The sequence below is a fragment of the Actinia tenebrosa genome, unplaced genomic scaffold (assembly GCF_029948245.1).
Source record: "Actinia tenebrosa isolate PJP-AT-01 unplaced genomic scaffold, QUT_ActTen_1.0 PGA_scaffold4__44_contigs__length_22323623, whole genome shotgun sequence".
NCBI classification, from domain to species: Eukaryota; Metazoa; Cnidaria; class Anthozoa; order Actiniaria; family Actiniidae; genus Actinia; species Actinia tenebrosa.
In genome coordinates, this window is record NW_028292581.1 from 737,993 (window position 1) to 765,484 (window position 27,492).

The 27,492-nt window shown below is 38.6% G+C and overlaps 3 protein-coding genes across 3 annotated transcripts; all 3 read left to right on the top strand.

Moving 5' to 3' along the window:
- Positions 1 to 749: 749 nt before the first annotated feature.
- LOC116291217 (protein Wnt-1) lies at positions 750 to 6,391 on the top strand. Its single transcript, XM_031698360.2, has 4 exons — positions 750 to 1,026; positions 1,528 to 1,766; positions 4,480 to 4,745; positions 5,209 to 6,391. Exons 1-4 carry the CDS (start codon positions 956 to 958, stop codon positions 5,695 to 5,697), a joined length of 1,065 nt encoding a protein of 354 aa, XP_031554220.1. The 5' UTR covers positions 750 to 955; the 3' UTR covers positions 5,698 to 6,391.
- Positions 6,392 to 7,775: 1,384 nt separating this feature from the next.
- Positions 7,776 to 13,792, top strand: LOC116291227 (protein CNPPD1). The gene is made up of 9 exons (XM_031698372.1): positions 7,776 to 7,898; positions 7,974 to 8,088; positions 9,708 to 9,789; positions 10,095 to 10,215; positions 11,385 to 11,457; positions 11,843 to 11,898; positions 12,541 to 12,602; positions 12,783 to 12,900; positions 13,000 to 13,792. The coding sequence occupies exons 1-9, from the start codon at positions 7,848 to 7,850 to the stop codon at positions 13,633 to 13,635; spliced, it is 1,314 nt and encodes a 437-aa protein (XP_031554232.1). The 5' UTR covers positions 7,776 to 7,847; the 3' UTR covers positions 13,636 to 13,792.
- Positions 13,793 to 14,964: 1,172 nt separating this feature from the next.
- On the top strand, positions 14,965 to 17,955 carry LOC116291238 (sperm-associated microtubule inner protein 10-like). Its single transcript, XM_031698383.1, has 4 exons — positions 14,965 to 15,105; positions 15,654 to 15,747; positions 16,118 to 16,181; positions 17,394 to 17,955. Exons 1-4 carry the CDS (start codon positions 15,083 to 15,085, stop codon positions 17,528 to 17,530), a joined length of 318 nt encoding a protein of 105 aa, XP_031554243.1. The 5' UTR covers positions 14,965 to 15,082; the 3' UTR covers positions 17,531 to 17,955.
- The last annotated feature ends 9,537 nt before the right edge of the window (positions 17,956 to 27,492 follow it).

The following is a 27,492-nucleotide window of genomic DNA, read 5'->3' on the forward strand; positions in this document are numbered from 1 at the left end:
GACACCGTTAATTTCTTTTTCATCTCATTCAGGCTAATAATAAGTTGATTTGTTTGGGTTTGTCAGGGAATTATTGAAGTTACTCTCTGCTATATCATTGTCCTCTATTCCAAATCAATCGCCCATATCCAGAAAGCCTCAACCATTTCCTATCTACAATAACAATACGCCTGATAAAACTTCCAACTCTTTTTAGTGAAGACTAGAACGTATTTTTTGTGAATTAAAAGTTTACTTTTAGTACCTAATCCAAATTAGAGTCCTGCGAGTTGCTAAATTTTTAGGCTATTTTGAGTTCTTGGTGCCGAGAACAAAACACTCTACGGTTTTGTTTATAAGAAACACGAAAGGTTCTCATTGATCGGACGGTGTCTTTGAGTGAAAAAGGCTCGATTTAATTGCTTGATTACCACTAGCAATTGTTACGGTATAATACATCTGAATAGCGAGGTGTTATCCTTAGAAAACATGTGCGTGATTGGATATCCCTTGTCCTAACGGTAAAACACCAAACTTGCTTACTCATGTACCCACCTTGGCCAATATTTACCGTTGACTTTGTTGAAGTACGTAAGGTTCTTAGAACATGGTACATTAGGGATGCTGCATCATAAGATACGGATGATTTAAGGCTTGAAGGCACACCGACTCAGTGGGTGTAGACTTAATTTGAGGAATGTGAATCACTCTTTCGGGTAATTATAAGCAATTAGTTAACACTTTAGCTGCTTTTGTTCCTAGATGCTTTTTATGCAGACCTGCTGCCTGCCTGAACGTTCACATCTTTTAAGTGGTTCTTACTCAAATTGGCTCATAATCCATTGTTTTGTACTCATAATAATCACATCGTGGGTAGGTTATTTAGTGGTCAGGCAGTCTCAATGAGGAGTTAGAACGGCACTAAGTCTCGTGCAGTGCATTACAGTGCAGTATAACACAAGGTACCTTCCGAAGAATGATCACGATGACGATACTTTTTTCCTTCAGTCTATTTGTTGGACTTCTTTCGCAGGCCAGTGGCTGGTGGTAAGTTTTCGATTTTTTTTGTTCAGATATAGTTGAAACTACGCTTTCTCTGACATTGCTCCAAGAGTCATTTGCTAAAGTGAACCAACTATCTCCATTGATAGATATAATGGCAACTTTTTGATACGTTTTGACGTTTTCACGTCTGACATCAACATTGCTTTATGAGGTCGTCACGTTTCGTTAATCTTGTCTTTTCGGTTGCAAGCTTTTTCCAAGTCTTCACACAGAACTATTAAACGTTTGAAACGTCAACTTAGAGTTTTCGTTGTTTGCCAGTGCGAATATAGTTCAAACAGTTTGAATTCTTTGAATCTTCATTGAGTATAAGAGAGCATTTGTTGTTTGATTTATATGTCTTTTATGCTGAAGAAACAAGTAGAGTTTCATGGTTAACATCAGTAGCTAGGTCAGCAGCACCATTCCATACTTAACGAAAATTTTCTTAGAGAATTGCATGTTTTTCTTCAAGATTTTGTTTTAACATTTTTTTTACTTTAGGAGTCTTGGCTTTGACTACAGCTCGCCGGACCATAACATCCAACTATCCCCACCAAACCAAGTGAAAGCTCTGACTCAAAGACAAGTCAGAATATCAAAAAGATACCCTGAACTCATCCCATACATTGCTGCCGGAGCAAGAAAATCTATACTTGAATGTCAACATCAGTTTAGAGCCAGACGATGGAACTGTTCAGCACATAGCCCTGAAAACGTATTTGGGAAAATTTTGAAAGTTGGTATGTAGTAAAAGTTTCTTTAAAATCTATACTTAACCGTAAAGTTTGCTGCAATTTTACAATGATGAATATTACACTCATGTAAGAATGATGCGAGTATTTCACGGTTCGTTGTGTCTCCAATCTTCAAAGACGAAAATCATACTTGAAGAAGAATAAGAGAGAGTAAGAGTTTTTCGCTAATAAAGGTGGTAGATAAGGAAGAAAAGTAAGAGAAATTTTCAGTCGTAACATCGAAGGATAGCCTGTACATAACCAGATAGATCAGATCTTTCTTGTACGAATGACGCGTTTCCATTTCTGTATATCTGTTTGCCAAAGGCTTAGCTAAGATAAGAAAAATATTTGTTCGATATAGAAATGTTGACATTCTTGGTCAATTATACGTTAGCTATAGGCATTTCAAGAACCCGCTATTGAAGTAGTTATAAGGTTTTAAGTTTTAAGCTTAAAAATTTGGTCAAATCGTGTATGTGTTAGTTTAAGTAGTAAAATATCTTCAAAGGCCTCCACCGTTTCCACCTTGCTGAAGTAGATTCTTATTTTTAGTAAAGGGAACCACAAAAAAAAAAAAAAAAAAAAAAAAAAAAAAAGCGATTGTGTTGACTAAAGTCAAGGTTCAAAAACGTACAAACTTATTATATTGTTAAGTTTCCACAGAATTAAGCCATTTTCGTAATTTAAAATCTTCAAAATCTGCGGGAACTGACGTCGCAAGCAACTCGTACGTGATGAGGGAAACTACAAAATATATTAAGTTGTGTTAAGAAACAAAAAAAGATACATTAAAAATAAGAAACTGTGCGAAACCTAGAACGTACCAAAACCAAACAATGCACGAAATGATACGGTTCTCATTTTTAACGAAATCGTAAAACTATTTTCCACAGAGCCGAAACGAATTTTCATATCCGTTTCTGTACCACAAAGATCGAAGTTCGGTTCGGTTCGTTCAAGAGTGACAGGGAAGTCGACTTTCAAACAAATCTTTTTAAAGTGGAAAAAAAAAATTCTTTACCGAGAATTTTCTTGTTTTCTATCACAATCATCAGAAAAAAAACAAAAAAAACAAAAACAAAAAAAAACAAACAAAAAAAACACGTTAACTTTCAAGGTAACTTCCTTGAAAAGAATATTTCAACTGAGTTTACAATTAAGTGCAGTGTTGCAAATGAACTACTGGCAGAAAACTTCATTCGAAAATTTGAATGTCAAGAAAACTGTAGACACGTTTCTGATATATTTTCATTTTTGATTTCGAAACGTCTAAAAATAAAACTTAAAATTATGATATTAGAAGACAAAAACTTAATTCTATTCCTGAACAAACTAATAACGAATTAATATACCTGTGAAATACTTTTTGGAAATTCCGAAATTCTTAACTATTTAGAACACGTCCGAAAAAGGATGAGTAACAATATCCGTATTATCCAATGTTATTTAATAACTTTTCAAGTAGAAAAGGAAGGCATTTATTTTATAGATTTACAGGAACTTGTTTATTAAATGAAGGCGACGCCTTCAAATACCTGGGTGGTTTGAAAACAACCGATTATAATGTTGACTGTTCGGACGTGTGAAAAATAACGGACGACCCACGCAAATTTGTTTGTCCTGTCTGAGCTACGAAAGACTGAAAACGGAATAAGAGGATAATAACGGTTAGCAATTCCTGATTTTTTTTTCTTGAAGCATGCAAAGTAAGCATTATATTTGGAAAGTGGCTTGATTTTGATTGGTTTATGAAGATGGATTAGCAATATTTTCATAATCTTTTGAGGTATATTTGTCGCCTTATTGGCCGACTTCGGATGCTTCACTGAAAACACAATTACCAAAAAGAAAAAAACACGACAAAATTTATTTTCGTTCGTTATAAATATAACGCATTATTTTTCAATAATATGGACTAGATGCATGAATGTACGTGTATAGCAACAACAATTCTTATTTACGAATCTAATAAACGATGAATTCCGCGTATAGTGAGCTACAGTGTCGAGCAGGCATGAATCTCTCCGGTGGTATTGGAGAATATGAAGTACTAGGGTTTTTCATTGTTTCTCAAAGAAATTGCTCAATTTCGAAATTGCAAATAACATGTATAAGGCTATGCTTTAAAAATAAGAAAATTATTTTATTGCCATAAATATATTGATTAATATAGTATTGATTGATTTTACTTAATTCAATTCGGTTATATTTTAATTTGCTCTGCAGCTTATCTTGAATATAGGAAGAAACTGAGTCGTATTGTTAGTTATTCGAGGATTTTACGAGGTTCTTTCTCCGTTTAGACCTTTTTTTTACTTAATTCATTCCTCAGTTATAGGCTGCTTGCTTTATTAATTTAACTCAAGATTCACTTCACATGTTACCCATACTTACCCATACAGTGACTGAACTTTTCTTCTTCTTTTTCCTCCTCCTCTTCTTCTTTTTTGTTATACTTTTTCTCCTTATTCTTCTACTATTCCTACTTTTTCTCCTTCTTACTCTCAATCAGGATCATCTTCTTCATTATCGTCACCATCGGCATCGTCTTCTTCCCCTGTTCAGTTCATGTTGTTGTGTGGTTTTCGTCATGTTCTATTATCTTTAACTTTTCTCTCTCTCTTTGTGTTTTCTATGAAGAGCAACATTTACTTTTCAGAACTATAACGTCGAGAGACCATGGTCTTTTATAACATATATGTCTATTTTTTCCCAGCGTGCAGAGAAACTTCATTTACCTACGCCATTACATCAGCTGGTGTATCACACTCTATTGCGCGTGCTTGCAGCGAAGGAAAGCTGTCCGCATGCTCATGTGATCGCAGATACCGTGGAGTAAGCAAGGAAGGATGGCAGTGGGGCGGATGCAGCGACAACATCCATTTCGCTGACAATTTTTCGCGCAGATTCGTGGATGCTCGTGAGAAAGCCAGAGATTTCAGGGCACAGATTAACATGCATAACAATGAGGCTGGAAGGGCGGTGAGTACAAATATTGAGTAGATTGTGAATCCTCCCCCGGCCCCAGTTTCGCTCGGACCCTTGGGCGCCAGGAGGCTGCTTGGCCTTCTCTTTTGGCCAATTAAAAAAAAAAAAATTTTCGGACCGTGCATGCTTAAACCAATTTCTATAACTCAATTACTATTGTAGATGCATCCTTTCAAAAATAACCCTCATCTTCAGTGGCTTGAGTCCTCAATTCGAATGTCTATCTATTATCGACAAATTTGCATTGACATTTATCTTATCCAATAATAAACCTCAAGTATTGAGAGCAGGAACATATACTTTTTGGTTGCATGATGTAAACGTCCCAAACAACGAAAGATCCTCTTCAAAGATGTTCAAATCATAAGGACATAAGAATATCAGTTTTCTTCTGTGAAATGAAGCCAAATTAAAATCCATAATTTTGACTTTTTTCCTCATTTCTTTCGTACTCTAGGCTGTTCGCCAAAACATGATTCTCGAGTGTAAATGTCACGGCCTATCTGAAGCATGCACTGTTAAAACATGCTGGAAAAGGCTGCCCGACTTCCGCCACATTGGAGACGTATTAAAAACCAAATTTGACAACGCTTCGATGGTCGAATTTCAGCAAAACAATAACCGTAATGATAAACGCAAATCACCTGCGATCTTCGTCCCTGTAAAGGCATTCTTACGACGCCCCACGATCCATGATTTGGTGTATTACGAGGAGTCGCCGAACTTCTGCCGAAGGAGTCCCGACACTGGTTCCCTTGGAACAACTGGAAGAGAATGCAACAGTACATCTTTGGGCACTGATGGCTGCGATTTGATGTGCTGTGAAAGAGGATACACAACTAGTGTGCAGGAAAGAATAGAAAATTGTCTGTGTAAATTCTTCTGGTGCTGCGAGGTCAAGTGTGAGAAGTGTAAAACCAAAAGAATCGTAAATAGCTGCTTATAGGACTTTGTTGCTGCCCTGTTTAATAATAGGGATTTGGAATGCTTATCGATTTGATCAAATTATTTTGATGAAGCGTCAATATACGTTTTAGCCTTCTAGGAGGCAATATTTTTAATGCAGTATTTTTAGTGGTTTTGATAGAATCTGGATGACAATTCAGTTACAAAGTCAAACTGAATTACGTCGTTCACACCCAGAAAATCTCAAAATTGCAGATATGTTGGGAGGGTTTTTTATTATATGTTTTTATTACTGAGTAAGCCGCCTTTTTCATGAAGGTATATTATAGGGTATACTCTACTGCCCTCATGAATACATCATAATGATCTCATGATTAATTGTTGATTGTAGTCATCCTTACAAGGATTCTCACAATGGGGAGGGAGAAATGTTAAACAGTACAAGAAAAGTAAGACGCTCGACTCTCAGTGGATTTACCAAGAATTCTATTAGTTTAAAACTGAGACTACGCTTTAGTTGGCTGATCAATTTTTAAAAATGGAATAACTGTAAAAGGAGGGTAAATTTAGTAATTCGCAGCTTCATGAAGATTATTCACAAGGTTACGTTTATACTCCACTTTTAGGAGACAAAGAAAAGGAAAAAAATAAAACACTTACTTTTCTTCCTTCCTTCCTTCCTTCCTTCCTTCCTTCCTTCCTTCCTTTCTTTCTTCCTTCCTTTCTTTCTTCCTTCCTTCCTTTCTTTCTTTCTTTCTTTCTTTCTTTCTTTCTTTCTTTCCTTTCTTTCTTTCTTCCTTTCTTTCTTCCTTTCTTTCTTCCTTTCTTTCTTTCTTTCTTTCTTTCTTTCTTTCCTCCTTCCTTCCTTCTTTTTCCTTCTGTCTTTCATTTCCTCTACAAAATTTCTAGCATAGTAATCGTTAGGGATAATAGTTTCAGAACTGCAGTCGTTAATAGATAAGCTATTAAAGATAAATAAGTCGAATTAAAACAAAGCTACCGTATTCCTGTAGGTAATGTCAATAGAATATGATATTCTCTTGGTAATGTAGATGTAAAAAGACAATAAAGCTAAATAATTAAAATATGTAAGAAAGTGGTTGATACACAACGTAAACACAATCAATTTAATCGGCAAATGCTGGGTTCATTGCAATTGAAAAGTCCTTGAATTTTCTCTAAATGGTCAAATGGTGCAGTGGTTACACATTGACCGCGATTTGCTGTCAACCAGAAATAATTCTATAGAACTTAGGATTCAGCAGATGAAAATTCCGCACGAGACAGGAAATGACGTCAAATGAAACATAGGAATTAGATAACTTTTCCCAAACAAAGGGACGTGTTTGCAACGTTTGGCACTCGTTCCCATGGACCAAAAGGACATATTGGATTATTATAAAACAATAGAGCGAGGCCGTAACATAATAGTATTAGATTCGTTTTTTTGTCTGACACTTAAAGATCCTGTTGGTCCATGTGAATGGGTGCTAAGCGTTTGCAAGTTGGGTTAGATGAAATGAGTGTGCGACATCCCCTCTGAGAGGAAAACAAAGAATGTGCACGCAGGGCAGTGCACGGCACGGCACGTAAAAGGGCATTGCCATCTTTTAAGTCAATCACGGCACGCGAGATCAAAGAAAAATACTCGGACACGGCAAAGTATGCTCGGCACGTCCGCACCAAGAGCGTTCCACAGTCGCACGAAAAGCGACCAAGCTCAAACTATTGTCCTCTTACAATGTTTTCATTAAAATTGCTCACAGTAGTGCTAAAATTCGATACTAATAATCAAGAAGATACAAAAAGAAAGATAGACGGGGAAAGGATTTTAACGGGGAAAGGATTTTAGCTGGAAAAGCATTATATTGTATTTCAGGTATTGTTTTTTTCAAACATCGCTGGTGCAAAAGTCAAATCAAGTAGGAATCTATTGGTTGCGGCTATATCTTTAAAAGCTTATGTCTAGAGTGCTTAGGGTGCTAGAGTGCTTAGTGCCAAATTTCCTAACTCCTGATGTAATTTGATCCATAATCCCAATTCCTTTAATCCAGATTCTGAAATCCTTTTAGTACGGGTAATAATACTGGGTACCCTGTGTAATATTCAAATGACCAGAATGTAAACGTCACAGTAGGCTTACCATCGTAGCAACCATCATTGCTCATCTTTATTTTTACAGCTGTAAAAATGTTCTACTGGCCTTTTACTAGCCTCAGGTCTCCTTGTAGCTCTACCGAGGTAAAGGGTTTTATTGTCATTGACTCCGATTTCGATTTGAGGAGAAGATATTAATCCTGATCGCTTCTTTTTCAGGCACTCGAGTTGGAATCCAAAATGGCGGATCAAGTCATGTTCGCTAAACGTGTGCGAAAATCGCTGTACTATGGTGAATATTCTGATGCTTCGCTCCCTTCTTTATCAGTGACAGGTACGATGTTAATCATTTCACTTCGTATTATTGATTCTTGCAGTTTTTACTGACGATCGGCTGTATTTGTTATGTAAAGTATGCCAACATTATGAATAATAAGCCAGGAGTGTCTTGTGCTTTCCATATTAATTTTGGCACTACGATTGGATTCTTAGAAAAGTAACAAATGTTAAGATAAATATTAGTATCACATAAAAAGACATTTTTTATTTATTGCTACATTACTTAGCATGAGTTGTAGAAATATAATTATTGAATGAACGAAAAAAGCTCTCATTTGCATAATCGACTTTCATCTCCAACCACAGGGAGCCAAATTTAGATAAAACTAAATTGTGAAAATATAATCAGAAAAATCGAATAATTGATTTTTTTAATTCGAATTTAAGATAATGTCCTTTGTAATACAAAAGAGTAAAAAACAGATATAAGATGCACACTTTCAACCACAATTTCATCATCTTTTAAACCTCGAACTCCACAAAACTTGATCAAAATGATCCCTATGATGAAGGGTTTCATTTTTTAAAAACTGTTTTGGCTCTTCCTTGAAGACTTCTATGACCAAAATTTTTGAACAGAAAATTTTTTGCTTGCATAAAAACTTTCTGCCGTCTTATGTCAACGTTACTACTTGTGCAGGACTTGGGCAAGAACGAATTTCAAACTTGCTACCTCCTGCTCAGGAATTTTGTAATGTGTACACAATCCACCACCAGCCCCCCTAGTTTTGTTCTTGAAAAATCCTTTCACGAAGTTCTCCATGGTTGACATTTTTATGCTTTTTTGGTTGGTTTCACTTGAAAAATGAAAGATAACTACAGATCTAGGTTTATTGTAATACAATGTTTTATAACTTAAGGTGGCTGCCTACTTTTGAACGTTCGATTTGAGCCCACGATGTGCGCACGCTCAAAAACCGCTGAAAAATCTACAAGATTTTATTGAAGAACCATACACGTTTTGAGCTTCAACAGGGCAAAACCCTCAAATTTTGCACGGAACTCTATATTTTTTGATAGCTCATTTGAAAAAAACTACAAAAAATCTTGGTTATATCAACATTTTAGGAAAAGTTTAAATCAGGAACACGTGAAAAAATAGATTTTTGTAGGGATTTTTGTTCGACTTTATGAGATTTTTTAAGAGCACCAAAACTACAAAATATGACAAATCAATGTATCTCTCTGTCTTTTTGTCGAAAATTTCCATGTATTATTGTAGAAGGATTGACTAGCCTTCGTTCGTGCAATCATATAGTCTGCAAATAACTATTATCTTATGAATCTTAATTTTTTTCTTATCACTTCCGGTGGCGCAATTTTTACTCCAAAAGCTCGTGTGTAGGCTTCCATTAAATGCCGATTATCTCAAAAACAAGCTCGGGACACCCTATTTTTCTTTCCAGATTTGGAATCAGCATTAAATTTCAATTTGGAAAATTGAAGTTTTAAAAAAAGCTTAAATCAATTTCCAAAAGTAGGCAGTCACCTTAAGCTAAAAGCATTCCATAAACATAATTTTTGTGGATATAAAGTTAATTTTGTCTAAGGACTCCACATATGTAAAAAACATCGTTTTCCCTCACTGCTATTGATACATTGCTTTAACCTTAGATGTTGCAGTTGAAGTTCTTAATAACACGGTGCCTTCAAGAAAACGACTCCTTGATAGGAAATATGCTCATTCTGTTGCAAGGTAATAAGATCACTTGGAAACCTCTACACAAATTGTTAAGCCCCTGTAAAAGCAATTATTTTGATTATTTTGTATGATTTCATGATATACGTGTAAGAGCAGAAAGTCCTTCTCATTAACATTATACTGACAACTGCCTAGTATACTATCTAGAAGATTTTTGAGTTTTTGAGTTTTATTCAGTCTGATAAAGCAGTCGAAAGTACTTCAAAGGATTTTAAAAATACAGGCAGGCATTAGTTAAACTCATTATTATTATTATTCTTATTCTTATGAAGAAGATGACTATGATGTTTTTATTCCAGGAGAGCAAAAATATCTCCTTGTACATTGATGATGGGTATGTTGTATGCTGAACGTCTTCGTCAAAGAAACCCCCAAAATACAATGACACTCAACTCCTCAGATGTCTTTTTGATATCTATTGTAAGTTCAGTACATATATATAGAGGTTATTATGCTGCGGGTTGTGTATTACAGTTGGCTAATTTTACCAGTGAAAGCTGTCATACTTTTTCTGCCCCACATTTCATTGTGAATCAAAATTGAAAGTTTTTTTAAGCTCTTAAATGGAATCAGAAGAGGTTTTTATTACCTAAGAATTCTTACCATATTCTGATTTCATGGTTATTGTTCTTATGAGAATGGAACCTTCTCGAAATTATCTTAAATGTGGGGCTAACAGGAAAAATACAAATGGAATAAGACTTTCCTCTTGGTGGAATTGGTGGCATTTCTTTCATATTGCCATGTTAGTCTCACATAGATGATCATTTTGAAAAAGAGTAGATGACGACTAGTTTGGGAACTAGTTTGGACTGCATTGGTGTTTTTAGTTGAATCAAATGTGTCGTAGTAGATAATTTTATCACCGTAGGTGCGAAAGATAGTAGACTGACGTTTCGGACGTTAGTCCTTCGTCGGAGTCAATGAGAAAGGTCATTTACCCAAGAATTGTGGTCATATTTAGCAAATATACAACTTATGCTCATTTAGAGCACAAACATTCGTGATTTCAACTTCCCTTAGTTACTATTTCTATGATCTACAAACTTAAGATTAAAGCTGAATATCTCAGAATTAGAAACTCTGATCAAGAATATTATTATATTTTTTGTCTAAATTTTACCTCCCACACTGACTGGTTTACTATTGCCTGAGTTTGGGAACATTTAAATGATTCTGTCTGTTTTTCTGCATCTGTAATTGCCCTAATTCACTATGACGTCACTGCTTGTTTAAGTGGGGGATAGATTTGCCAAATCCAATAGAAAATTCAACAAAATTTGCTCCTAGCGAAACATTTTAATCTAAAATGGCCTGGTTTTCAGATATAATATGTGTTAATATGTACGAAAAAATATTCGTACATTGTGGATTGATATGGATTTTAGAGCAATTTTCGGTGAATTTGCGTTGATTTGACCCCCTCCGACGACCATGATCCTTTGTGTTTAAACAATAGATTGTTTTGATGTGACGTTATAGTGAATTAGGGCAATTCTGTTGCTGAATGTATTGTGAAACAGCCTTTATAAGTAAGTAAGTAAGTAAGTGAATAAATAAATAAGCTTTCATAAATTCAAACGTTCTAGATGGTTGCATCCAAGTATTTGTATGACGAGGGGGAAGAAGAAGAGGTTTACAATGAAGACTGGGCAAGAGCAGGTAAAATTAAATAATAGAATATATGGCTTCCATAATGACCTCCATTGAAAAGGGTTATGAAATGGTCCAAATTCTCCTAGGCATAATGTTTTGTTTTATTTTATTTCAGACCATGTGTCATTCCTGAGAGCATCATTTCTTTGTTAAAAGTTGAATATGGATACAACTCAAAAAAAGAATCTTATTCTCAGGAATGGGAAACCATTAGGCCCAAACATTTAGTAAAATAGGCTGGCACAAAATAAAGACTTATATAAAGACTGCCATGAACTAAATTGCAATCAGCTTAATGCACCTTATGTCATTCTCAGTCATAAAATATAAGTCGGAATATTTGAAATTGTTGTTGTATGTTGTTAATTGATGTGTTGATCATTCCAAACAGGATGTAAGACAGTACAAGACATCAACAAACTGGAAATGGACTTTCTTCAGTTAATGGTAAGATTGCTACTCCATTCTCTGATGTTTTTCATTATTTTTTTTGCCCTGTCCTTCCTATGATCCATCCATTTTCTATATCCACCTTTCTTTGCTTTCTTTTTCTTCATTATTCTTCATCAAACTAACATACCCCTTCAGAGTTAACTGAAATTACCAAGTGCCCAAGTTCAAGGGATTAAAAATAATGTTATTGTTCAAGTTTTTTTACTAGTGAGCTCCATCAATGAGCTTTTGTTATTTACTAGGGCAAACTAAAGAATATACATACAGTACATTGGTGTCTAAATCATTAAACCAACTTGACCAGTTTCAAATCCCAAATAATATTACTGTTGTGTTCCTTGATTACAGACTCATTTATACAGGGTTTGTCTTGTATCATTGTTTAAATATTCACAAATACCAACGGTAAAGTAAAGAATGCACAACTTCTGTATAAACACTTTGAAACTTGACAGAACTTGACTGAAACACCTGAATATTCTTCACAAAATCAAGGTTAACCCTGAGCAAATGATCCCAGTAAATTGGAACTCGAAACTGATATATTTTGGAAATATTTTTTTTTGTAGAAAAACGTTATGTTTGTAGCTTTTAGAGCTGTTGATAATAGAATGGTATTTGATCTTGTTTTATTAGGACTGGAATTTGTTCATTAGCAAGGGCGAATTTTTGAACTTTGTCAGCCAAGTGGAGTCAAAGTAAGTGTATCAATTTCTCCTTCCTAAAGCTAAAAAAGTGATAATTGAGATTGTATAATACACAATAATTACAAAAAGATATCCCAAAATCTATGGTTTGAAGAAAATGAAGTTAAATAAATTATCATTGATTAAGACCATGCTTTTGATTTAATTTTTGTTTTTGTTTTTGTTTTCTAGGGTGGCCTTGAATAAAGGCTGTGCTCGAGGCTGGTTAACATACTCTGACATGTGCACTTTACTCAACAATAAAGCATTACTGGACTTGCTCCAAGTTATTCGACAACAGTTGCTAACGGTAAATTCAACTTTCTTTTTTAAATCCAGTATTATTTAAATTTGATTGTGGTGGTTCAAGTGTTGTCTATGTTTTCTGACTAAGCATTTTCTTCAATAGAATATATCAAAGTGTCTGACGGCATATTTATTTGGAGTCTCCCTTCTTCTTGGTTCATCTGCCCTTGCCTCTCTAACACACAATTCATCCAAACAAGACACGATATTCCATGGCACTCCAGTCCAACCCTCCTTCAACTGCCTCACTACAGAAGCATCCTGTGTCTTCTCTCGCGAGGGCATTGAGGTTGCCTCACCAGGTTTAGACCTGGTCTTTCGTCCCATCACTCAAAGAAGAAAACGTGTTCCAGGATCATTCCTTCAACGTCAGGGATTCCAAAATATGGCCTCTTCAAGAGAACAGAAAATGGATGCACGAGAAGTAAATCAATCTCCATCAGAAAACCATACTTTTCCTAGATCAATTGATATCAGCGTTCTTTTTAAAACATTAGGGAATTTTACATCTCAGAACCTTAACCTTAAGACAAGACTAGTAACTCATGGCCGCTACTCGAATGGCACAGACAGAGAGTTGTCAGTACAATCTTGGTCATCACTCTGTGTCCACAAAATGAATGTTGGTTTATTCGGACCACAGATTGTCAAAAAAAGGTGTTTTGAGAAATTTCCAAAAAGTTCTGTGTCTTCAACAGAATGGAACTGCTATTACAGGCAGCAATTGTGTGTATCATGATGGCTGAAATACTGTTTCTGACCCCCCCTCCCCTCCATCCCACCCCTACATCCCATCTCCATACCATCTCCATTTAGACTCTATGAAAAACCTTTCAATTTAAAGTATTTTGATAACATATTTTATGATGATGAATAAAGTTTTCCTATCTCACTCAGTCAGATTTTATGTCTTTGTTTTGTTATCGCAGTCTTTGTTGCCGGATATCAAAAGGATAAAAAAATTCCAAATTTCTCATATAGCTGCAAGTGAATTCCCCAACTAAATTCATATCACTAGACCCTTAAAAACATTTTAAACTTTTAAGTCAGAGGCAACTATTTTACAAAAAATGTATAGGCCATGAATTATAACTTGCCAACACATGCGAGTAGAGTTTGTCTAGTACCCTAACTGCAAATGCACCACTGAGCACTGAAATTCCCTTATGGGGTCCTCCCCTATCTTAACCTGAGTATCAGGCCTAGGGGGGTCTAAGACAGCCTGATACTCAGGTTACCCCTATTTTGTCAAGTCTTTTGAGCTCTCATGGTATACTGTCCTCCAGACTTGTTGTCTAATGTGTTTTACTAAAATTGGGCTAGCTCCACTATGACCTGGTCTTGTTCTTGTATCTTGGTCATAGTTTCATGTAAGTTGCATGTTTGTGCTCAGTTTATGTGAGCTTTGCACCCCCTAGGAACCAGTTAGTACAGGGAGGTGGGTGGGTTTTGGGAGTGAAATTTTTAATTTTTACTGGTCCATGCATCTATGAGTTGAATGTCAGTGGCTTACTCCATAAACGTTTTTGTGAAATGGCAGTTTCAAGTAACTCTATCTAGTGCTCATAACTTTGTCTTTCTATCCTTTTTGAAAGTTGGGGTCCACTTTCAACCCATCACCATTCTTAATGATCACATCTCGGGTCAGGATAGAGAATTCCTGTGAGCACAGGGTCGACGGAGCAGTTTTTTGATTGGGGGGGCTCTATAGTGACATTGTATGGCAAGGGGGGGCTGAGTTTAGTGAAAATGTATTAAAATTTCACAAAAAGTCCCCCCGGTTCTGCCGTCCCTGGAGCATATGTTTTGGTTTACTACTCTGCATAACCCATTGGAGCATTAATAAACCTAACTACTCTTCAAGCAGGAAGCCCTAGACAACCTTACAAGTAATTAGTAGTCCATCAAAACTACTTCCAAATCTTCTGTAAAGAAAGTAGGCTACCTTTCCTTTTTCCTTTTCCTTAAATATCGGCTTGATTCAAAACAACTTGCTAGACGTTTTTTATCCAGTCCCGCTTCCTTTTTGTCCATTCAATTTTTACGCATCACAGACTCATAAATTTTCATTGTTACCAACTCGCCGCGCCACAGCTCGTCCTTCGATACCATATTCGATCAAGCGTTAATGGTAGTTGTTAGTAACGGTAGAAAAACCTACAGATCAAGGTCTTTAAAATACCACAATGGAAAAGGAAAACATGCAGAGGTAGTACTAATAACCTATTAACACACTTTTTGCAGAATTTATAAAGCAATTAATTTTGAGAGGAATATTTTTACAAGTTTTAGTCTACGACGACAGTACTGTCAGAGCCGCGAATAGACAACTAAAAACTTGACAATATATCGTAAAATAAGGTTAATGATAAAGTTAATCAGTCTTTTTAACCCAAATCAAGTTAACGAAAAAAACCTTGTGTGTTTGTAGATTGAAAATTATCTATTTTTTTTTTCTTTGTGAATATTTCGAAGCTTTTCTAGGACTTTGTTGACTGAAGTTACTGGTATTGTTTACGTCTGTAAACACCTAAGCTTGATAACCTCAGGCATAAAGCGATTTTTTTCTTTTCGCACATTGACTTATAAAGCACTATGTTATTCAAGCAATAATGGTAACATAAAGATTTCACATTGATTTGTTCTTGAAAAGCAAGGAATTTTGATTAAAACCTTTCGGATCTATCAGACATTGAACTGTTTGTCACTGAGCTGCCTGACTTAAAAGTCACTAAAGGTTTCTTTGATTTGATTTAGCATTCCAGTTTGGTCGCGATACCATCCTGTGATACCCCAGAGATATGTACCCGCCTGGACTCAAGACATGGAAAACAGAACTCTAATCCTTGAGGTGAGAGAGCCCTTCATATTAATAGGGACTGTTCATTTATTATCTGGGAGGCTATGGGTTCAGATAGGATTTGCAAATGGTCTTTGTGTTTGCATAAAAAATGGCATCACCTTTGTTTTTCATTTGCTGTATTGCAAAAGTGGTGTGCTTTCATTGTGTGGCCCCCACTCTTGATCCTGATTTGTTTAATAACCCTCCAATTCCCACTGGTCCCCAATTCCTGGTTAAAAAAATGAAGTCCCTTGTTGCACAGAGATCTGAGCAGCATCACATGGCATAGAGAAAGATTTTTCCATTTTACAAAGTTTATCAGCTTCCATCACATCATTAATATCATTATTAATGCAATAGAATTTTTTCCATTTGCTAGAACACCAACGCGACAAAGTATCCTTGTGGGCCTCATGATACAAGTATCTATTTATGTCGCAGAGGTAAGAGGAGCTATAACCTGAGTTATTGGATGCCTGGTTGGATTTGTTGGATGTGTGGAGTGTTGTGGGTCTAGGCCCTGCATGGAATTAAAAACACTCAGGTCTTCAGATAATGGTGAAGGCTGAGTGCAATTACCTTTACTTGCTATGAAAGAATTTAGGCTTGGGCTAATGGGGGAGTCAAGATGATGTGGTGGTAAAACGCTCGCCTCACCTCTGAGGCCCGGGGTTTGAATCCCAGTCACCCCTAGGTGAGCTGAGTTGGTTGGTTCTCTTTCTGACTCCGAGGGTTTTTCCGGTCCACTTGTTTTTCCTCCCTCCTCTCAAATCAACCCTAACTAATTCAAACTGGTTAGAGCTGTGGTGAGGGGTCATACATGGACTGTATAGTGGCTGCCAGAGGCACCTCCATATGCTTTCATTTCGACCTCATTGAGCTGCGGCACTGCTGTACTGGCGGTGGTGATTAGCAATGACAAGTTTTTTTTTGTTTTTTGTTTTATGCCAAAGAGTCCAAGGAATGAAAGCATTACATGCATAGGTACTCAGAGACTCGCCTTTCATTGTAGTTGTTTCAAGTTCAAATTATTTCTTGTGTCACCTGACTGAAACATTATGAGTTGTTTTTCTTCCTTGCTTTGACGGTTTTTCTCTACACATCCTAGGTTTTCCTCCCTCTGCAAAGAAAAAATAATAAGAAATAAAATAAAAATCAAAACAAAAACAAACAAACAAACAAAAAAACAACAAACAAACAAAACAAAACAAAACAAACAAAACAAACAAACAAACAAAAAACAACACAAAAGTTTTTAAAAATCTTGGCTGTGTTCCTAGACATTAGTTATGTAATGGTGACAGCCTAGCGCATCTCATTACAAGCCTCCATCTTGACCTCTTTAAGTTGCTATATTTTTTTACAATCGGTACAAATTCCAATTTTATTGATTAGCGATTTATTTTAGGTCATCTTATGGACTATGTTTTATTTGCACATTCTGCTGCTACATTGTTGGTGGTATATATTTAATGATAGATTTCTCATTAGCCTCTTTTATCAAAACCACCAACACAGCCATCAAGTCTTAGTCTTTAGAGTCTTTTCGTATGGAATGATTGCAAGCCATATATATCAGTTTTGTTGCAGCTGCTTGTTTCCCTTTATTAAATATATATGTATATTATTAATAGATCATATATTATCATTAATAGAGCGATTGAACAATGTGGAGCCATCAGCTATGGTCAACAGCAAGTCCATAAAGGTCCCACGAGAAAGACTTTTACGACCGTGGTTTCACTCTCCACTTTCAAGATTCCAGAGTAGTTTGATGTTTAGAAAGGCTTAGTTGTGTGTGAGGGACAGTATACATTAGCAAGGAGAGGAATGGTTTGGGGATGGGCCATTGATTTCACTTTCAAGATTCCAGAGTAGTTTGATGTTTAAAAAGGATTAGCAGTTAGTGAAAAAATCAAGACATGCAGTAGCAAAAGGGAGGGGGGAGAGGCTACATTTATTTTAATTAAGTCGAATTTTTTCTGAGTCTTTCAATTTGCAGCTGCATTAGTTGCTTCATATACTGCGAGGATCAACTCAATTTAATACATTACAACCGCATTACAAATATTGATTTCATATATATTCTCTCATAACAACAACAAAACGTTCCAAACCTAACATTTGGTTTACAATTCAGATTCATTGCAAAGCTTCATGGAGATTATGAGCTTATTCAAAGATGTAATTGTGACCAATAAAAACTACTTTAGTGTGTGTTTGCATGATCATGATTTTTGGGATTTTGAAAACCCCAGGACTAAAAATTTTTGGCCAATCCAAAAACAAACTATAGATTTGTTGAATTAAAATTTTATTGACATTCAATTTTTGTTAAAGTAAACCTTCAAAAACAGTCATTAAATAGCAATTCTTTCCCCCCATATTTTGTGTTAGTAACTTGAGTAATTCTTATCTCTACACAAGACAGAGCCTATTTCTATTAACACATTTTAGTTGAACTAGTCCGAGGAATTGAAATACGTCAAAAAAATTCGATTTTGATTTTTTTATTGCGTTTTTTTGAAAGTACTTACAACCATTGTCATAATTAGTTGGCACCGGCTTGACAGATTTCAGTATTTTAGAGGGTACTTCGCAAAACACTACCTAGGGCTAAACCCCCTTCCTCCGTACAATGTTGGGATTCCTGCAAGTTGGCAGAGGGTTGGTGAGTGGTCTGATCAGGGGTACCAACCTTCTTTCAGGGAACGGCAACATTGTACAGGGGGAGGGGTTTAGCACGACAGAGGAAAGCCATTTTCTGTGTTAGCCAAAATGTGCCATCGTGCCAAGTATTTTGGCAATAATTGTAGTTAACAACCAATTTTAGAGGGAAAATATGTTTAAAATCTGACTATGGGATCAAATTGAAATTACGTATTTTGTGCATTAAGTTGGAATAGAAATTCCGTGAACGGGTTATCTCTACAAGTCTACACGGGAAGCCCAATAACATTTAACATCATCTGATTTTTAGCACAAATTTTGATAAAACTATTTAATTGGTAATTTTGTGTGCAGACCTTTTTAGTGTCGGCTCGTTCACTAAAAACGTCTGCACAGCAGGCCACATTTTATAGAGTTCTGTGATAAATGGGGAAAATCAATTTATTTATTTTCTCATTAAAATATGGCCTATTTTTGACAATTTTCCATGTTTTTGGCGTCCGCACGTTTTTACCATAAAAAAGGTCCAACTTCCAGCACTGACAGCTAAACGAAGTCCGTGACCCCCATTTTTATTTGCTTACTAAGTATTTTACCCTAGTATCGATCAATATTAGATCGTATAGATTTCACTAAATAAACGTCTTTGAATAATTCGAAATTATGTTCAAATATTGATCGTATACGTTCCATTTGCGCGTGCACATTATCACTTCAGGATATACTAATAATCAATAAGATAATGGGAAAAGAATAAATAGTCAGAAAAAAACATAGATGGGAAAAGGGTAAATCATAAAACATAGGTGGAAAACAAGACGAAATATGGTAGTTTAAGCATGCTGTTTAATTTATTATGCATCCAAAATTACCAATCGTATATACTGCGGTTTGCCAAAGATCTTTAGAAGTACCGCCTGTTTTTTAAGGTAAAGTATACTAAAAACATTTCAACTCAGTGGTATTCTTCACGTTCATTATCCATTTAACATGAGTAGTATAGGGAATGGGGGTTCCAGCGCAATCTCAACACGGGCAAGACCCGTGTCAAAAATCCACCTACGGGAACAACCCCACTCAAGTGTGGTTGGGGGCAACAGCGCAAATATGTTAGTCTATATATGGAGTGCGAAGAATGTAAAGAGTTTGTTTATGATTTCTGTGTAAAGTGCTTGAAACCCAAGTTTGTACCTACTAAACCAAATAAGTATATTTGTTGTGGTAAGAAAATGCAAATAGAAGACGACACGTCAGCACAGTGTTACGAATGTGGTAAGAATATTCGTAATGCCGTACCAAATGCTACCAAAGAGCAGTATTACGCTAATGGAGGCCGTAAGAAGACCCCATACAAAAGAATAAAATACTTCAGAGACTGGATGAGTCACATTCAAGGTCATCGGCCGGTATATTTAGACGACGAAGTAATGGAAAGAATTATGAACCATTTAGAAGAGCCAACCCCACAAAGTCTACGGAAGACATTGAAAAAATTAAAACTAGGGAAATATTACAAAGCTATTCCCTATCTTTTGTCTGAAATTACCGGTAAGTCTATTCCCGAGGTTTCTGATATGACAAAAGCCGAGTGGATGTTTTGTCGGCTGGATAAGGATATTCCTTATTACCCTGACGTAATCTACGAAATATTTCACGAAATCGACCCCAACCACCCCCTGTTAGGATGGATTCCAAGAAGATAGCGAATCTTATGGCATAAGATGAGAAATTACGCGTAATAATTCGCTAAATAAGGTCATGCAAATAATTTATATTACGCGTAATAATTCGCTAAATAATTTATATTACGCGTAATAATTTACTAAATAAGGTCATGCCGTGTATTATGGTATAAATCTTATGCCATAAGATTACGCGTAATTTCCAGACTGTCGTTCGATATGTAAACGAAATCCTGTCACGCTCTTTTCAAAGCAGATGTTTACTGAGCAAGCTTTCTTTGAAGCTCTTCTTTCGCTTCTTGGTAGATCTTTTTGCGAGATTCCTCGGAAAGATCTTTTACGACTGTTTTTTTATTCCTTATGCCCGACTTTAATTTCTCGTACTTTTCCTCTTCGGCTAAGATAAGCGAGAATTCTACGTCGTCTATCTTTCTGTCACGCAAAGCCTTTGAGACAAGGTCAGTGATCGTATTTACTTTAGCCCTTGACAGAGCTATTGTCGTGTCATGCTTGGATATCTTGCTTGACAACTGTTTCATAACGCCCGTTGTAACAGCCGAAATAATACCGCAGACGGCGCCGACGCTAGCCAAAGGAACTCCAACGATTATTCCCGGTCCAGTAAGCGAAGTAGCAACGCCAGAGCCCGTTAACACAACAGATATGGATCCTGAAGTTATCGCAATCTTATGTAGCGTACTCCGGGCTCTGACGTATTTTTTTCGGACTTTTTCGTAGTGTTTTGTTTGCCCTTCCAAGTAAGCCAGGATTAAATTTGCTTTATTCAAACGAAAGTTTTCGGCGTTTAGTTCGTTAGGGCCCTCCTTAGGAAGTTCAGGATAAAGTGGAGGTGCTGATGGTATAACATCCATTATATATACTAATGTACGACGCTTTTGGGAACGATATACAGGAGCAGCCACATCACGACAACAGGGATTACTGGAATTGGAGGGCCTTCAGGAAGATGTTTCCGCACGCGGATGCTAGTAAGTTCGAAAGGAGGCCTGATGGTATTTACTATAACGGCTCCAGAATGTACAGTAATGAGGATTTGAAACCTACGCTGGTTAATCAGATAGACGATCAACTGAAGAATTCTGGTTATGTTGAACATAAGCCAACATATGTTGAACATAAGCCCGTGCAAGGTTGGTCAAAGGAATTATTGCTGGGTACCAGTACTTATCCGATACCCGCAGTTTCATTTGATAAACACCCAAGCTTGGGCCTAACGCTGAACATGCGGATCTCTAACAAGCATTCCTTTCCGTTAAAGGTGCGGGATATCTTCAAAGACGTACCCATTATTCATACCACCGCTAAGGAATCTCATGAATGGTTAAGTGGTCCTAACATGCGTTATTGGCCGCAGCAGTTGAACTTTGCGGTTTGGTGTGCCACTAGCGGCTGCGGTGTAAGTGCAAACTTGATGAAGAATTCAATATTCATGTTTCACTTCCACTTCACGGTTAGAAGAATACTGCATGAGATGGGCGTTACTGCATTACCGGGGGATGCTGCGTTCTATCCAAGGGATAATAAATACAGCGTGCCGGCTTATGATAGACTTTGTAAGGAGTTTGACGTTGTAGGGAAGGATTTCCGATGCACTGCCGGCGCTAACAATGGTCTGGGACATATTTGGGCTTATTGGGGGATCGGCGGACACGAGCTAAGTGATAAGGAAGTTCATGCGTTGAATCTACGATGGAACACTGGGTATCACAAAGAAACTCACGACAGTAGCACCTTCTTTGAACCAAACGCTAAGACCACTAAGGAAGTTAGAGACGGACCTTTGTTCAAAGACGAGGGCGGTAAGTATGCAGGGGCTAATCCACTGATTATCAAGATTACCAACGACGAGCAAACGAAGCAATATCTTAATTTCATACCCCCAGAAGGTAAAGGACTAACCAAAGCCGGCCTTGCCCGTTTAAACCGCAGCATAGAAGCTTACGTGTATTCTATCCTTGGAGCTCAGGTAAACACCCGATCCAGCATAATCGGAAATACTGGCGCCGCAGAAGAAACGCGAGCCGAAGCCTTGATCTTATTTGAAAGTTCAATCTTGGAGGGCGACATTAGCAAGGGCGTACAGCGTTACCAACTAGCTATACAAAATTCTAAGGCGAGGTTGGACTATGCAGTAGCCCCGGGTTGTTGGTTAATGCCTAGTAATTTATCTATAAATACTGGTTCTGTAGTAGGATACAACAACAAACTGCAGCGAGCTACTAAGGATATGAAGTTTGGGGTGAACGACGTGAACTCTGATACTACCAAGGGCATTCCTCACTTCGTAGAGAAGCCAAAAAAGTCACACGAAACGAAGCTACCCGTAGTTAAGAAGGTCCTGCCTGCGATACCTGAGGAATATGACCATAACTTACTAAAGGCCGGCCTAGCAGCTGCAAGCATTGGTCTGAGCTATTATATATGGCGATGAACAACCCCTACGTAACTGGAGTAGATTGCGTTTATACGACTTACACAGGCGAGAAAAAATACACCCAGGCATCTTGGGTTGATGTCACGGGCATGTCCGTGAATTTGAACTACTCAGGGAAGAAGTTAATCCTTTGTAGTATTTGCATTGGCACGAGCAGCCATGCCAACGTCGGCTTTAGGTTCCTGGATGACAATGGCGCACTACAGCCAATGCGCGCGAAGACGAACAACAGGGAGCCAGCACACTTTTCCGCAGAACCACCGACGAGTAGCGCTGAAAATTTATCGGTTTGGACTTTACACATGGTTGCCGATTGCCATGGGGAGGTAAAGCTGCAGATACGCGTAGACGACACCGGGAGCGTTTGCATAAATAGCATAGAAGATCAGAGAAATAAGGCTTATAATCACATGACAATTAGCACTCTTACGGTGCTTAGCCTTTAAATATATGAATCCACATTTAAGCGAAATGCGTTACCTCCACTACCTAGGGTCAGAGAGTTACAACAAACATGAGTGGTTCGATGTGGGGATGTGGGTTGAAGTTGGAGGTCCTGCGTTAGTCGTTTGCACCGTTAACGTTGGTACGTTGGTAAGCGCAAACGTGGGGTTTAGGCTTGTTGATGAGAATAACGAGCCTTTAACTCCCTATCGAACTTCCTCGAGCAATAGGAGAGTAGCTCACTTTTCGATGGAGCCAAACAAGTTTAGCGGTGAAAACCTAACACCAGTTACGTTTCACGTGGTAGTTAACTGTAAGTATGCTAAGCTGCAGGTGTTTCCTGACGACGTTACCAGCGACGGATCAAACTTTGGTTATGTGGTGATAAATGGTGTGCATAAAAACGATGATGCCGCCTGGAACCACAAACCCATTAGCACCATGAGCGTGCTTCCGCTAGTTCCGCATTATCAAGGCGGCGCGAATGCTATCTTTACTTATCCCCAGTCGAGAACACCTCGGGTACCCGACGACGATAAGCCCCCAGTAATACACGAGGATAAGATTAACCCTTCATCTTCTTCAGGAGTACCACTCCAATAGCGACGACCAAGATCCAAATGTTATTCCCCACGAACTTCAACAGTTCTCCGCCGGCCCTAAGTGCCAAGGAAACAACCGAACCCAGCAGCCCAGGAAGACCGGCTGCCATCTTTTTTCCCAAGTCCGTCAGTCCCTTACCTAATTTCTTTACGCCCGCGCCTGTGGCCTTAAGCGCGGATAGGATAACTCCTACTACGCTTGAAATAGCGACCGCAAATGCCAGCGGAATACCATACTTCAAAAGGGCTCTTTTTACCTTTTCCTTGGTGGTAAGCCCCAATTCTCTTTCCAGGTTTTCCTTTTGCGCCTGTAATTCCGCAAGGTGTACCTGAAGGGCTTCTGATTCCCTTTGAGCTGCTTCCCTTTCTTCCTCGGTACGAGTTTGGTCCTTGATTACTTCCTGCTGTCGCTCTACTTGCCCCTCCAGGTCTTCGATGGCCTGATCTCTTTGCCGGATTTGTTCTTCCTTAGTGTCGACTTCGGCAACCAACTGCCGCTGTTCCTCCAGAGAGTTGGATATGGTAATATGCATGTTTTTAGCTTCCTCTTTTGTCAGGCCTAACTCCTGTAAGGTGCGGTCTAAAGCCCTTTGGACTTGGTCTTTATCGCGTAGGGCATCGTCTCTTTGTCCTCTAATTTCTATTATTCTTTGGGTTTTGTCATCAACTTCTCTCTTTTGAGCATCGAGAAGTAGTCGGTTTTGCCTCATGTATTCTGTCTCCCTTTCTTCCAACGTTTCTTCTAGCTCGATAACGCGTTTTTCTAACGCAACCACTTTATTTATGTTTTCCAATCTTTCTAACACGCTTCTAGTGGCACGCTGGAAGCCTTTTAATCTCAAGACGTCACCCCTAACGTTGCCCTCCTCATCAAAGAGGTTTTGCGGGTTTGTCCAGCGGTCTTTGTCGGGAAATCTTAAGTCTTGGACGCTTATGAGGACTTTGTTTCCCTTTTCCGTGAGCTTTGCGTCGTCGGCATCGAAGTTGTTGTAGCGCAGCTCTAGCTCCTGCTTTGCCCACTCTACGGTTTCCCGCGCGGTTGCTCCGTCTATGTTTCGAAGTTCCAAGTACTCAGGGACGGGGCTGCCGCGGTTTCTCGATTGCCACATGCGATTCAAGGCTGCCTTGAAGCTTCTCCACCTATCACCATACCTGCTTATCAAGGCCATGTCGTAAACGTGAGGCACGGTTTCCGTGCCTCTAGTCCATGCGTCGTATTCTTCGTCGTTAATGTCGACCTGACCTTCCTCAGTGGTAGGGTCAAAATCTGGATCCGTTCCTTCTACTTCCATTATATATGATAAGCTCAAAGTTAAATCCCAACGTATTACCTAAGCAGGTTGGCGGGCTGAAAGCGGAACGCACCTTTCACCGGGTTACATTCACACCTTCTAGCGCAAAGCCAGGAGAAACCCTGTACGTAGGCGTACCCCGCCTAACGGATAACCTAGTATTGGTTCCTGGTACCCTGGCTTTGAGGTTTAACCTAGCAATACAGCCAGATACCGCAGACGCGCGTCACGTCGTCAATAATGCAGGTAGAAACCTTGTTTCCAAAATGCGCGTAAAGTTCGCCGGGGAATCCTTGCTGGACTTAAACAGGTACGATCTGTATACCACGTACAAAGACTTATGGTTGACTGCATTTGACCGCGCGCAAAGGATAGAGCAGGGAATCGCCAGTGAAGCCATACGCAAGGTAAGAAGCGCAACCTCTGGCGCCTCAGGAGAAGACGAAATAAAGACGGCTTATGGTACTAAATATGTCGTTCCATTAGATTTCGAAATTATCACGAACCACGGTGCATACTACCCAAGGCAGCTAAGCGAACTGCAGTTCGAAGTGACCCTAGCAGACACTACGAACATCCTGCAAGGAAAAGATGTAAGTTCATCAGCCGTGGATCCTTATTTCATCAAGAACTTGGAGCTGCAGTACGAAACGGTATACAGCGAAGAGCTGGCTCGTAGCGCTGGCATGGAATACAGCGCCGGGAAGGCTTTCCTTTACGATCACGTCGTGATGTACAAGACGTTCAGCTTTACGAACAACGTCGAAGAGGTCATCAACCAAAGCATTAACCTTCCCAGGCGCAGCCTTACAGGGATAATGTTGCTGTTCGCAAAGACATACACGGCAGGATTGCGTGACTCTGAGGCATTCTTTAATCCTAACATCACTAACGTAGGCGTTAGCATTAACGGAGTGCCTAATAAGGTTTACTCACAAGGGATAAAGCCCGAGGATATGTACCGGGAAGTCGCGCGTAAGTTTGGCGACCAAATTAGCCCAAAGGAATTCTTCAAGGATAAGTATGCGCTGTGGATCGACATGCGCACGACGAACGACGAAGACCTACATGGACAGGGATTACGCCTGGTAAATACCCAGGACGGCATTACGTTGGAGATCAAGCGCACCAAACATGCCAGCGACACTACTAAGATCAACGCGTATATCTTCGTAGTCTCAGACGCGCAACTGAGCGTAGAAATGAATCAGCTAAAGAGCGTTGCGTATTGATTCGCGTTCCTTGAGCCAAGCGAAAGGATAAAAAATATTCCTTAGGTATAATATGCTTCGCGTATTCGAAAACAACGAAACCAAACTGCAATGCATAGTGCAAGGCGATAAACTTTACTTCAAAGCGAAGGAGGTGGCGGCGGCGTTGGGTTACGTAAATTCCAGAAAAGCGGCGTCTGATCACGTATCAGAGGAAAACAGGGTAACTTTGAAGTCTTTAAAGGGTGTAACTCAGCGTGACACCCTTAACGCACAACCCAATGCCGTGTATTTGACGGAGGAAGGTCTTTACGAATTGATATTCGGATCTGAAAAGGCTGAAGCAAAAAAGTTCAGGAAATGGGTGTTGGGTGACGTTCTACCCACGCTAAGGAAGACAGGTAAATACGATATGGAGAAGCGATTCAATGGTTCAAATCCAATGGCATTTAAGATAGAAACGGAGGCAGACATACACGATAGAACCGTACACAGGGTGCGTAGGTTCTACTCGCACGTAATCATAGTTCCAGGTCTTGGAGAACTGCAGGACACCGCAAGTAAGCGCATTAAAAGCTGGCGGAAAGGCTACCAGGCAGGTCAACCCGATCTGCTGATCCTTAACAACCATAATAAATACAATGGATTATGCATAGAATTGAAGACACCCAAAGGCACCGGCGTATTGTCCGAGAAACAAAGGGTAATGTTGGAACGATATGAAGAAAATGGATATTTAACCATCGTAAGCAATGATTATGATCTACTTTGCAGGGAAATAGACGAATATGTTGCCGGTATTCGCATTCCTTGCCCTTGGTGCATTAAGGCATTCAAAGGTCAAGACACTTTAAGCACGCACCTTAAAATATTTCATAGGTATAATGATTCTTAAACAAACATACTGGCGAGATCTGCTGCAAGGCGTTTCATACCGAATAAAAAACTACGTCGCATTCGAAGACATCGACCGTTTGAGGTTGGTCTTAGAACGCGACGGTCAGGAATACAGCCTTTGGGCGCCTGACTGTGTGAGATACATACTGCAGGGTGAAGAATATACACACCTACGCAGTCATGGTAAGGTAAACGGCCGATGGAAGTTTGACATCGAACGTCGAGCGGAGGATAATCCGTTGTGCGACTAATCCTCTTCATGGGCGGATAAGTAGTCATCTGCTGTGTCTGCCCTCATTTTTTCCGCCATTTCATACGCTGATAAGGTAATAGTCACACCTCCTAGGAACGCTGCGATGTAAGGTAACATTATACCTTAAGTAGATTCCACTCTTTTCTTACCAACAGATAATGATCTAAGGGCTTAGGGCCATCGTAAAGGCAGCACCAAATATGTTGGCCGCTACGTATACAGCCACATCGGTCGCAGATGCCATCCCA